The 12811-nt window shown below is 49.9% G+C and overlaps 2 protein-coding genes across 2 annotated transcripts; both read right to left on the bottom strand.

The window, feature by feature from the left end:
• Positions 1-4196: 4196 nt before the first annotated feature.
• On the bottom strand, positions 4197-5333 carry C8Q69DRAFT_506408 (hypothetical protein; the record flags this gene model as incomplete). The annotated part of the gene is made up of 1 exon (XM_028632801.1): positions 4197-5333. The coding sequence occupies one exon, from the start codon at positions 5331-5333 to the stop codon at positions 4197-4199; it is 1137 nt and encodes a 378-aa protein (XP_028485849.1).
• A 3878-nt stretch (positions 5334-9211) lies between these two features.
• On the bottom strand, positions 9212-12065 carry C8Q69DRAFT_401538 (hypothetical protein; the record flags this gene model as incomplete). Its single annotated transcript, XM_028627935.1, has 3 exons — positions 9212-9637; positions 9689-11759; positions 11827-12065. 3 exons carry the CDS (start codon positions 12063-12065, stop codon positions 9212-9214), a joined length of 2736 nt encoding a protein of 911 aa, XP_028485850.1.
• Between the last annotated feature and the right edge of the window lie 746 nt (positions 12066-12811).

A 12811-nucleotide genomic window follows, 5' to 3' on the forward strand; every position in this document is an offset into this window, starting at 1 on the left:
ATAATCACTCTGCAGAGTATTACAGAGGAAATAGAAGATTAGTTCAGATGCTTTTGTTTTATAGCAGGGGTTTTATGCAGCGCAGAACAGTCTTCAAAAGATCGGGATATGTTGCTCTGAAAGATGCCAGCCTCTTGAAATGTGCGTTAAGCCGTCCAGTCGGTCAGTTTCCGCTCCTCTTTTTTCCTCCATCTTATTTCGCACAAGGTCGTCTATCTCTTGCCTCTCTTCTGCAGTCAGTAATTACAGAAGATCGTCGAGGTTGGCTTGGCCAAAGAATCTTCAGTCAATTTTTAGCCCAATATATCATGTTAGATCCAGCTAGGACCAGACCTCTGAGGAGTTCTCCTTTTTGGTCTAGTCGTCTAGTCGACTTCCGTTATATCATGTCAAAAGCATAACTTCTCCTGGCCGCATAGTTGACTCAGAAATCGCCACTCTCCCAATTGGCCCTCATATATGTAGAGAGACGGTGTTCTTCGGCCAACAATCCACGATCGAGTGCCACTTGCTCTCTCTCTCTCTCTCTTCAAGTACCCTGTGAAAGGTCTTCAGATGGATCTCATAAATATTCGCCCAGTCATCCAGCCCTTCCGGCCAGTATTTGGGCCAGATTCATGGTGACCACGGCTTGCACCGCATGTCCTCACCTTCTCATCTTGAAGAGCTTCTTCGTGCTGTCCTCTGCAGGCAGTAATTGCTACTCACTGGGGAAAGGAGTAGAGAATCGACCCTTCGCTTGTCCGGTCCATTGTCAATCTTAATACTTCCGCAACGCAGCCATGATTATATGCCAGCCCTGAATTGGTCCGCAAGAGGCATGATATTGGGTATTACATTGGTCTTTCTCAAATGCCTTGCAGTAATCCCACCCCAACTCCACATCGAACAGATGAAAGAGATATTTCTCACGATGATCGGCCATTCGCCTTGACTTCGCCCAGGAATATCTAACTCCTCTCTCAGTAACTATGGCAAACGCTCAACTGCTGCTGCATATATCGATAACTACCTAGACTTACTTTAAGCCCACAATAATATACAAGAGTTAAGACCGGGAAATGCTACACCCCGTCAGTTGCTTCCTGTCAGTATACACTTTTCTTGCATTATAAACTAGTCTGGCAGGTGCTCTATATCGTTCAAGGAACCAAATGCGCTATTCTGTGGGCGTTCAATACCAAGTAGGTGCTGCTCCTTTGTGAAAAGTAGTAATAGGCACGCATAGGTAATAAGTTAAGAGTATAAAATAGTTATTGCCTGCACCCAGAGTTTATATATGCTTTTCTATATTTATCCCGAGCGACAGAGTCGCCCGCCAAGGATAAAACTAGCACCTTACTTAGTGAATCTGGCCCGGACAAAACTCATTCAATAGTAGTATATATTGAATAGGAGCACCAGCGCCTCAAAAACAAATAGGACACCCCAAAATCCTCACAAATTGTTTCCTGGAGCCTCTCTAACACGCGCTACTCAATATAAGGCCACTCTAATCATTATCCCTATCGCTGCACAATAGCATACGAAAGTTAAGGTCTAGAAACTAGAAGCTTCGATGCGAACTGAGCAAATGCTCAGAACAGATACCTCCCAGATCTGGCAATCTCTCAATAACGGGAGTGCCACAGTCCTCTGGTTCCTATTCCCCGCAGCAAACCCGTATACTACGTGGCATTCCATCCTTGCGGTCCCAGTCATTTCAATATCGGACGACTCTCCAAGCACGAGCCGATACCGTCAAGGTCGATACTTTTACCGTTGCTTTTCAGCAAGCAGTGCCGGTCGCCTGAGATGTGGGAATAGACCGCGTCGGCCCTCGTCTATCGCAGGCAGAGCTCCTCTTCCAATTTGATCGACACCGGGACAGAGCGAATAAGATCCCTAGACTATACCTCAAGCTGCGAGGTACTCTGGCGTCAGGCAACCTGCATAACCTGGTGCATTTCATATAGCAGAAAACGTGAAGCCTCCAGCTGCTGGGAATTTCCTTTTTACTCTATATACGGTCATAACCAACTCGATCGAAGAAAGAAGACAAGGCGCAGCAATATTGGCTCCTACTGCCCAGCCAAGCGGTCAAATGTGCCGGTGTAACTATCCCGCTCCCAGATTCGGCAATATCTGAAACCTCTTTGACTATTACCATGGATTAAGTACCATTTACCCCTATAGTCTAGCTTCTTTGTCCCGTCCGTAGATATGAAATATGGGGCTAGCGCATGGCCTTTCCATCCCAATAACAGGGTTCACCCATCTTTTAGCTATGCTTTCGTACCTGGTACCTGGAATGGTCCATCAAGCCCTAATTAACTCGACATTTCCCTGAAAGTCAAACTCAAACTCGGTTCCTGCCTACATGGGGTATGCTAGATGTATATATTATGTAGGAACGGGCAATTTCCGAGTAGGCAGCCCGTACTATTGAAGATGAGGACAAAACGGCAAAAGAACTGGGCGCAATAATACCCTTTGACCTTTGCCAGATCTAGGACAATGTGTCAGATCCAGGCAGACACATCAGGAGATTCCTCCTTTTGGGTCAAATTGGTCTAGAATAATAATATTTTTTCTACCAACGAGGCACTACGTAACGCCACTAATTTCCAGCACAAACGTCACTTAACGGAAACAGGAAAAAAAAAGAAGATTGCCTTCGCGACCACCATGCCGTTATCACATTGGGAGACTGGCTTTGAGCTCTTTCACTTCTCTATCTAGTTCTAAGTCTTCGATCCAGAACGTGTAGTTGCGCGTTGCACTTGGAGCGGGGGCCAGAATTATTATCCTCTTTACGCGTCCGCGTCACGGTTATAATAAGGGGGCGGGGCGGGAGGGGAGGGGAGGGGGTCATCTTTAAACATAGACAACTGCCACTAGAGATATGACGGACAGGACGCTATTTTCATTTTATTTATTTCATTTAGTCTCATGTCTTCCGTTAAATAGTTAGCCTCTCTACCGTCTCCTTGGTCACGACAGGCCCCCTAGAGAACGGACGACACGCTTCCGGCACAGGGCTAGAGGGGAAACTAGGGAGCAATTCCGGACCATGCTCTGGGGACGTGCCTACAGCTTTGGTCCGGTAGATAGTCGGGTTAGAAGGATGTGCCACTACTGGGTCTTTGGGACTTGGGGCTTCTTTGTCTGCCCCAAGGGAAACTTACCGAGTACGGATACATGATCGTCTTCGACGCCATTGACGGGGAAAAGAAAAGGAGGGGCAACTAAATATAGATGGTCTTTTGGATGCTGTTTGTGAGAAACTAGTAGTTATTGTTGCAAGAATTATTCTAACATAACCATCTCCACCGTGGAGGGTCGATTTTGGACACTCGAGGAAAGAAGCGACAAGAGACCCTTTTGGGACACCGCAGCTAAAAACAGGAAACAAGAAAAAAAAGAAGAAAAAAGAGTGAAACAAACCCATTTGTTTTGTTTCCGAAGCCTGGATCAAAGCAAGAAAGTCGTTTCCTGAACACCGTGGAGACTGGGCACTCCTTTTCTTGCTTTTGAAATCTGGTGAGAATAGTGAAACCAGACGCATATCCTTAGACATCCATGATGATGATACCTTCCGGAGGATCTGTGTAGTGTGTCCTGCTGTAATGCTCTGTATCGAGTAAGGCAGAATAATGTGAGAGGAAGTAAGAGCTCCAAGATAATTCTCGAGAAGGAGAAGTATTGCTGAGTAGCAGACGGAATGAGACTCGGGGGAGAAGAGGCGAAGGGGAATTAGGGATTACAATCTGTATGCAGCAACTCTATACATGGGTATTCAATGAAAGACAAAGGGGAGGTGGAGAGAAAAGGACAAAGAGTAAAGGAAAGAGTGAAAAGGTAATAGGAAAAGAGAGAAAAAAAAAAGGAATTCCGCTTCAAACCAGCCGGACTCCATGATCACACCCAATCCCATAAGCAGTCGCTTCACAACCATCCAACCTGTTCCCAACACCGTATGTAAAACAATGCCCGTACTCCTGCGACGACAATACGCAGCTTAACCCTCAAGAGAGTCTTTGTCGTACTGTCGTCAGCTGTAAGATGTAATTCACGAAAACTTTAAATCGACTTCAGCTCATCAACCCCTCACGTGCTAATCCTTACGCCTTGCACCTTCTCTGAGCAACCATTTCAATATACAGACGGCAAGACGCTTGAACCTTTCTTATCTGTTCTTTGGCAGCGGATGGCAATCACTGCCTTGCGTACTTCTGGATCCCGCCTTTCCTGCTCACACGCGAGAGTATGCCTGGTTCTTGAAAGACAGGGACAGGCGAAGCCCCAGTTCTCATGGTGTCTCTAGGAGCGATGGTACGGTCATTCTCTGCGATGATCAAACCAGGACGGAACCTTGGCAGGATCTCGATATCAGGAAACATGACCTTCTCGTCCATCGCCTGAACCATGGCCATATATTCCCTGAGGCGCGTCACGATGTCGCGAATGTCGTTGAAAGACTTGTTGGGACCGACTTCCTCGCGGAGCCAGTCAGGAACAGGGGAAGGAGGGATGTACGGAGGCTTTTTGGACAGATTCTCATTCGTGGTATTGCCGCCCTCTTGAGTCTGAATAGCACTTGCTTGAGAGAAGCTGACAACGCTGTTTGGTGAACTGACTTCAGGGGACGGAAACCCTGAAGTTGAAGAAATGTTCTGCTCGTTGGACTCCCCATCGTTGTCAATCTTTGTACGACGGGTCTCACGTCTTCTGAGGACGAGTTCAAAGCTGTCGACTCCACCCCATGCTTCCATTCTGTCGAGGGAGTCCATGAGGAGATCGCACTGCGTGAAGGGCCAGACTGAAGCCCGGTACCTTGCACGTTGGTAGTGCTTGCGGCAGTAGTGAATCCATACATGCTGCGGGAATAACTTTGTGCAGTTCTTGTTTCTACCAAAGATGTGTGAGATGACCTTGCGCAGGTTTTCACCGCCTGTAACACAGGGCCCATCGGAGAACTCGCATTTAGGTTCGAGATGTGGCATGTTGGTGTGCGCGTATGTCTGGTCAAATGATGCTGGGACCTGATAGGTCTCAGTCGATAGTGACAATGGAGACTGAGAGGGAGACGGCAAAAGCCGACCGTCGTGTCTTGCAATGTTCAACGCGTTCAAGCCTTCTGGAGTAACTGGCGATGGGAGTGTCGCAGTGTTCTTTGTTTGAAATATCAACCCTGGATAGTTTGATATCTCTGAGCTGTCGTGGATGAAAGGATATTGCGCGTTGTTTGGCTCTGGACCTGGCAATCTGACGGAGGGCGTACAAGAGATCTGCTTGTCTGGAGAAGGGATATAAGAGGCACCTTGAGGATTTAAGATCTTGGAGAGATCCATCTTGACACTTAAATCCGCAAAGGAATGAGTAATCGAGGGTGAATATGGGAAAGTCACGATGTGGAAATGAGTCAAACAGTTGTCTGGTGTGTCATGAGACAGTTGGGAGGGTGCTGTGAAGAAACTGCACAGAAAGGATGAGAGGGAACACTCCGAGTAGGTTGCTCAATGAGACGAAATGTTTGATGGGATGACGCGTGATGTGAGAACACTTCGCTAGGGGCACCTTTGACCACCCTTGCCGTCCCAAGGGCAGCCAGACCGCTGAACGTCGCTGTGTTGAAGTGATTATTGGCACCAGAACCTGTTGTATCTGGCACCGAGTGCGCAATTGAGGGAGGCTTTTGGTAATAATGATGGGATAGCGAGTATAGCAGGTGATAAATGGGCCAGTTGAAGCTCTACATCGCAAGGGAAGAGAAGAGTCGGCGAATGAGATGAGTGATGCCTTTTAGCTCGACTGCCTGGCTAGCCTCAGGGCAGACGTACTGACGACGGTGGCACGAGAATGGATCATGTCGTCTCCAGAAAGGCCCGCAGCAGCATAACCGAGCGCAATGGCAGTCAGATATGGATAAGATTGAAGCTTTGGACAACCCCAGGAAGCTCGGGGATGAGTTCAAACTCTACCCAACAAGAACATGATTAACCATTCAACAGAGCTTATTATTTGTCGCTGGGATCTGTCCATCCAAGAGTCTTTTTTAGAAAAATCCCCGTTTCAACGGTCCTCGGCCAATAACCACGCATGATCCCTGCTGCAAATCATGCGAAATAAATGTCAAAGACCCAGCCAACGGCCCTTAGCCAACTCGCCATATTCGACTCAATCTCCCAGAGAACACTAAATCTACGCCAGTCTAATTATTACTCCCTATTGGCCAATGAGAATACGTCCGGAATACGGAAAAGCTGCCCGGCATTGCGGGTTTCAACATTTGGCATCGATGCAATACTCTCTGGATGGCGTTGAGATAGGGCCACTGTCTCACGAAAAACCTCCGAGCATGAGGAAACAAGGTCGATTCAGGGACTTCATCCCACTGTGGCGGGGTCTTCCAAATCATTTTCTGAGAGAACCAGGAGTCTGAATGCATGCACCCTAAGTCATTGCTCAGTGCAACAGTTCCAGATTGGATAACTCTATCTTCGTCTCGAAGTCGGGTGGAGAACAAATTCTCCGAGCGGCCCTGCAAGAATCAGCCAGGCATGAAACGCGAAGCTAGGAGCCTTGCGGAATAGGTAAGGTGTGCTGCTCGAGTCCTCAAGTACGTATTTCATATCTCACAAGGCGATCGAATCTCCAGGATATGGCCTCTCATCTCTATAATGAGGTTGTGATATTGAGCCAGGAGCCGGACAAGAAGGTCAGGGGATGAGCCGAAACTGCATAGCCCAGACCAGCGACGACGAGCAAGCGTATCGAGACCCACAAACCGTCGAGGCCGTTGAAAATCCAAGAAAAGCCCTTCCCCGTCGAGGTTCCTCGCGGACGTTACTACTCGGGACGTTGCCTGTCTTTCCCCTTTTGGATGGTCAGAGAGGTACCCAAGTTATGGGCCAGGGTGTCCGTCATATTGACCCTTCGGGTATGGTTTCGCCCCGCTGACATCTGGAATTTTCGATTCGTAGCTGTCTGCGTCGCCGATCCATCTACTTTTCGCCTTGTCGACTACTTTAGACTAGACGACGGAGCTAACGGGGAAGATCGTTTCATGCACTCATGCCAGCCCGCTTGTGAAAGAGATCCTGAGTTAGACACGATTGCGATCAGCACGTCCTTTCCGGATCGACGCGGGAGGATAGCGCTATCGACTACAGTCTCTTGCGCCGCTTATCGTGTAATAAAGCAGAGGTTTCTATATGGGAAAGCTCTGGGGCTATGAAGAACCCCTATTGGGGTCAAGGTACCAAAAACACAAAGACCCCTCAGGTTTGTCTATACTTACTAGCCCAACCTCCATGCACACTCACTTAAGCTCTTGCAGTACAGTACGGAGTACACGCGGCATTCCGACACAAGGCGGCGCAGAGGTCCATACGGATGAAGATCACTCCGGGTGATCACTGGTGGAGAGTGTATGAGTATGAGGTTCGCCGCCCACGTTTCTCGGATGCTTGCTACCCACGAGTCCACGACTCGCGAATAAAATGACAAGCAATCACTGGCGGCGGCGTTGTTTCCGAAACTCTAGTGATGAACGATCAAAATAGCTCCCTACCTCTGGTTGGACAGTTTGTTGTTCTGATGATCCCTGTCGCAACGGCATCTACTTCACCCTCAACTACCCGTTCGAGAGCTTCAAAACCTCACAAGGAGCCTCGCTTATTTGACGTCACAGACATACGACAAAAGATAAAACGACGTTTCCAAACTCGGGGAATGCGCGACGCCCTTTTAACCTTTTATCGTGTTGTGGGCTGTACGTGTTCCAGCCGGCAAGGGTAATATTCCCCTTCCTGGAAGGATTCGGATCAGGGAGATTCTGCCTCATTATTATTCCCTGACAAATAATCGAGTCTGACCAACTATCTAGACCAAGCCGCTAAGGGGCCCAAGGCTCAGCCCCCTGTCAGTTTCACTTCTGCAAGCAGCCGCTGAAAGTGCAGTGGATTCGATCGCGGGGCATGGAGAGATAGACAGCTGCGGGAACAAATCTCGCATATGGCTCACGGTCCATTGATAAGTAATAATAAACGATGGACTACGGAGTAGTTAATATTGACTGCCACTCGATGTGTCTGCGCACAATGGTCACACAACCTCCCGGCAGGCAGATTCTCCGATTGCCGGAGAGCATATTAACTAACATAATAATGAAAGCAATATCCGGATTCCGCAGTGCCTTTGCTCGCGGAGCAGACCAGTTTCAGCTAGACCGTTTCTGACGAGCAACCTCACGAATCACCCCCAGCCGTAACAGCAGTGGTTGAAGGGAAAAAGAAGCCATGAAGAAACCTGCTGATACGGCCGAAACAACCTTGGGGCAACGATTTCTTTTTTCCCCGACGTCACTGCATCATCTAAGCGAACGCCAAACTATTGAACTTTTTTGAGCATAATAATAACCCTTCCATGTTATAGAGAGACAGGGGGCGATCAGGTCGCGATCGCTTTACCGTAAGTATCTTTTCAACGACTATGGCTAATAATCTAGGGCGGGTCACGTCAGGTCCACGGGTTATCTCATTGTGCATGACGGGAACCCGTCAATCGTTTTCTATCTCTGCTCTCTCTACCATCCCTACGGGGGGTTCATCGATATGTCTACATTCGGACTAGGACGCGGTAAACGAACCAAAAGCTGTGTGGCAGGAATGGTCTATGGACTACCTATCGCGCTCTCTTGACTAGATACCTAAGGTACAACATGTCCTTGCTGCTGCCCAACTACTGACTTTCTCTACCTGATTAGGCAGCTGGATACCTGCTACGATGACATCAACGAAAATACTTTCGCGGGAGGACGGGACGTTTCCGAAACAAAAGGTAATTTGAATTCGAGCAAGAATTATCTCTCAAAGGCGAATTACATTCTCTTTTCCCGGGGAGTGTATGTGCATACTCCCATGTATGTGTACAACCTGAAGAGGAGAGAAAATGACGAAGTAAAGAAGAAGAGGAAAAGAAAAGAAAAGATTCAGAAGAAAGATCAGAAAGCCGCCCAGTGATGATCAGTCCAGCCCTAACGTGAGACATTTCAAACATTCAAAACCCCATAACAAAACACCTGATAACTGTGATTTTTGCACGCGAATAGAAAGGGAACCAGCGCGATGATAAAACTGGAAAGAGGTTGAGACGAAAACAAAGGTATATGAGTATCGTAGGGACTTCAGGTCGCCTGTTCCCAGACGCTTGGTGAAGCTTCACTGTTTCACATAGCATATCCAGCACCTCCGACCACAGAGGTTTGTGGAGCGTACCTACTACGTGCAGTCCGACCGGAACCACAACCCACGGTTCCGATATCTATGGATTTGATCTCCTTGCTCAATGCATCCATGCTTGGGCTGGCTCCCATGACTGGGTAATTTTGATTCATGGGCTGTGCCACTGGCACTTTGACAGGAATCGGTGGCCCGGTGCGAGTCGGTTCGTACAGTTTCGAGGCCGGGGTGGGCGAAGTTGAAATTCGATAGTTCCGAGATGTGTCGTATGCGTTGGGAGAGCTGTAATTCCGCGCGTGACCGTAGCCTGCATAGTTCTCGCGTTCTCGAAGGACTTGATCACTGCGCGGAGATGTCCGCACGACGGAGTTATTGGTCGGGCTCGGCGTGGCGTATGTTACTGGCCGTTGTTTCTGAAGACGGTTGCGACTAGCCCTTTCAGTCGAAGAAGGGGATCCGCCTACCTCTATGATCTGTGGCTTTGAATGTGGGCGGCTGGCCACCATATCTCGCGAACTTCTGGTCGGTGTCGACGACTGCGGCGTGTGCTTGAAACGGACGACAACTTCTGGCTTCTTCGTCTTTCTTTCCGGCTCAGGAGCCCATGTGTCACTGGGCAAGTGATCCGAGGGGTCAATAACCTTGCCATCGTCACCTATAATGGGTCCCAACTCATGGTCGTTACCAGCGGAGGCAGAATCTCTTCCCCCGTCAGGGCCCCCAAAGGCTACCACGGCGGTTCTGACCTTTGACGATCTTCCGGCGTTGGGATTCAATGCATCATACGAGTCAGGAGAGAATGGTACTCCCGATAGACCTCGCTCCTCCACTGGCGGTGGTCTAGGGCTCACTGACTTCCTCTTAGGGACACCACGGGTATTGGGGCTCACGGACCTGGGCTTACCAGTTCGGGTGTCCGCATAAGACGATCCTGGCTCAGCCGTAATAACAGCATTCGAACGCTGGACGCCGATAGGAGCCTGGTACGATGGTTGTTCAACCATTTGGGTGACAGGCGCCTCTGGAAGATGCATTTCATTGTGGTTCAAGTGGGCCCGTTTCTCGTAGATCGCCCTGTCTGACTCTGCCTCAGCAATCACTGGGTCATATCCCGCAACCAGACTTGGCGGTACATCCGGGCCATTGGCAGGCAGATCCTGCAAACGTCCCTGCGGGTGCTGGCTATACGACGTCCGGGAGGACATGGACATAGCGGAAGTTGCCATGTCGAAGTCTGTGGAAGGAGATGCTGAACGAACAAGGTCGGGTGTGTATGCCTGATAAGGGACAGCGGGAAGGTCCTGGGCCTGACTCGTCTGCGCGAAGGCCGATCTGTGCACCGGCGGTGGCGGTGGAGGGCCATCCTCATCCTCATCTTCGACACGGGGCTGCATAGACGCATATTCAGGATGATAATCCTCACGGCTCGCTGCCTTACGCAACTGACTCTCGCGATAGACGTCCATCTTCGCTGGCAGTGCGGCCGTTTCACTGTGATGACGAAGCTCTGCGGCACCAGGTACCGTCCGGGCATAAGTGAACTCTGGCGGGGGTGCATCGTACACCACAGTTGCTTGAACGGGGTTCGCAGCAGCTATCGACCGTTGTTGTCCATATTGTGGCTGCTCTGGATGGTGACGAGGTTGTTCTGTTGCGACTGGTGCATGGCGAGGGGGATTCGTCTCATAGCCCCTTGAAAAGACAACTTCTCCTTCTGGAGTCCGGTAATACCTGTCTTCCGCTTGTTGCTGACGGCGGTCTGGCTGATGGACAACTTCGTATGTTCTCTCAGGCGGAGCTTGTTGGTAGTGTACTTCTACCGGTTGTTCCTGATAGATCTGTCGTGGTTCATAGTGATACTTCTGGGAGCGGCTCTTCCCATGGCGACCATTGACCTGGACGTACTCTCTCTGGAGATCATCTGATGTGTGATATCCTCGTGACGTACGAGGAACGGAGGAGGAGCTTTGTGGAGGGGCCGCAAAGAGGGGCTCGGGCACAGCAGCGTGCCTTGACGTGGGCCGGACGTATTCTGAAGTCACTGGAGGAGCCGTGTGTGCATGCTCGTGCATCACCGGACGCGTGGGTGGGATATGAGCATACGCGGATGCAGAATGGGCATTATCCGCGGTAGCAGGCCGTGCAGCAGGCGCTCCGGTCGGGTCGATAGGCAGAGGCCTCCTCTTGAGCGGCTTGGGCTCTCGTGGACCGGAGAGAGAGGTTGCTGCGGGCACTGGAGCGGGGGCAGCTGACTTTGGAGCGACCTTCTCGACTCCCTTCCTTCTCTCGATCACTGCCTCGTCCTCTGGTCGAGTGTCGTAGTAGGTCATCTCGATTCTCACTTCGCCCGCATACTTGCCTTTGAACTGCAGCTGATGCCATTGGTCACTCTGGCCCCCGCCGGGGATAATGAGACTCTTGAGATCAATCCAGGTCTCACCAATCAAGTCAGTCTTCTTATCATCATTGAAGACTGACACCTTCAGCTGATAATAATCCGGAGACTCATGGACGGTGAACCGCAGCTCCTGGTCCCTGCGGGATGGGTCAGCGTTGAACTGTGAAAGAATCGGTCACGAATGACGCTGGGATGGATCCATACCATCTGGGAGTCTGGCCACCGCGCATATCTGTCTCTGTCTTCTTTGCTTCCTTACCCAGACGGGCAGCACAATAGGGATTCTGCTTGCCCATGGTCTTTCGATTGGGCAGGTTCTTGGCCCGATCCACGACGGCGACCAGCGTGCCAATGGAGGGGCCGTCGACGGACATGTCTGCATAGATGCCAGCGGTATGGCCATTGATGGCATTGATAGGCAACTTGGGGATCTTGGAGACCATGGTGGAAGGATGGATGGGAATGAATGTCCAGCACAAACACTGACTAAACAAGTGAACGAGGTTGAGAACCCTGAAGCATCTGGGGACAACTGGGGGAGAGGAGGCTGGGACCCTCTCGAACAGGGGGCGCTTGGGACGACGACGCTACGCAGGAGAGTCCTGTTTGGAGGGGTCGCCTAGAGAGAATGAAGCTGATGGAATCTAGCAAACTGAACAAATCATGCCATCCAGCATGGTGCGAGAGGGTTGAAGAAATAATGCAGCGACGACGGTGCAGAAGGATGGAGAGAATGTCGGAAACGGAGAAAGAAATCCAAGGAATTGCAGGTTGCAGAGCAGAGAGGACGATGATGCAGGCTGCCAGGGTGGGGTGGGAGGATGTTTTGGTTTGGCTGGATCGAGCTGAGGAGAGGCTGGGGAATGCGTGGCTGGTGGAGATCCTTGGTTAGCTTATCTGTATGGTTTAGTTAGTAGTTATGGGATGGGATGGCATGGTAATAATAATACATACAGCTAGTTGATTGATTGATCTTCACAACAATAATATAATAATAGTAATAATAGCAACTGAAGACATTCTCTGAATAATTAACATACACAGATCCCAATGCGGACAGCAATGCAACTGTGTCCCTCAGTTGTCCAGAATCCCATCCTACTACCTAAACTAAGTGATCCCCAGCCACACAAACGAGATCGCCGCTAATGTCTCGGATCTGCATCGGTCCGATCTCACGCGCTAAACC

The sequence above is a fragment of the Paecilomyces variotii genome (assembly GCF_004022145.1).
Source record: "Paecilomyces variotii strain CBS 101075 chromosome Unknown C8Q69scaffold_4, whole genome shotgun sequence".
NCBI classification, from domain to species: Eukaryota; Fungi; Ascomycota; class Eurotiomycetes; order Eurotiales; family Thermoascaceae; genus Paecilomyces; species Paecilomyces variotii.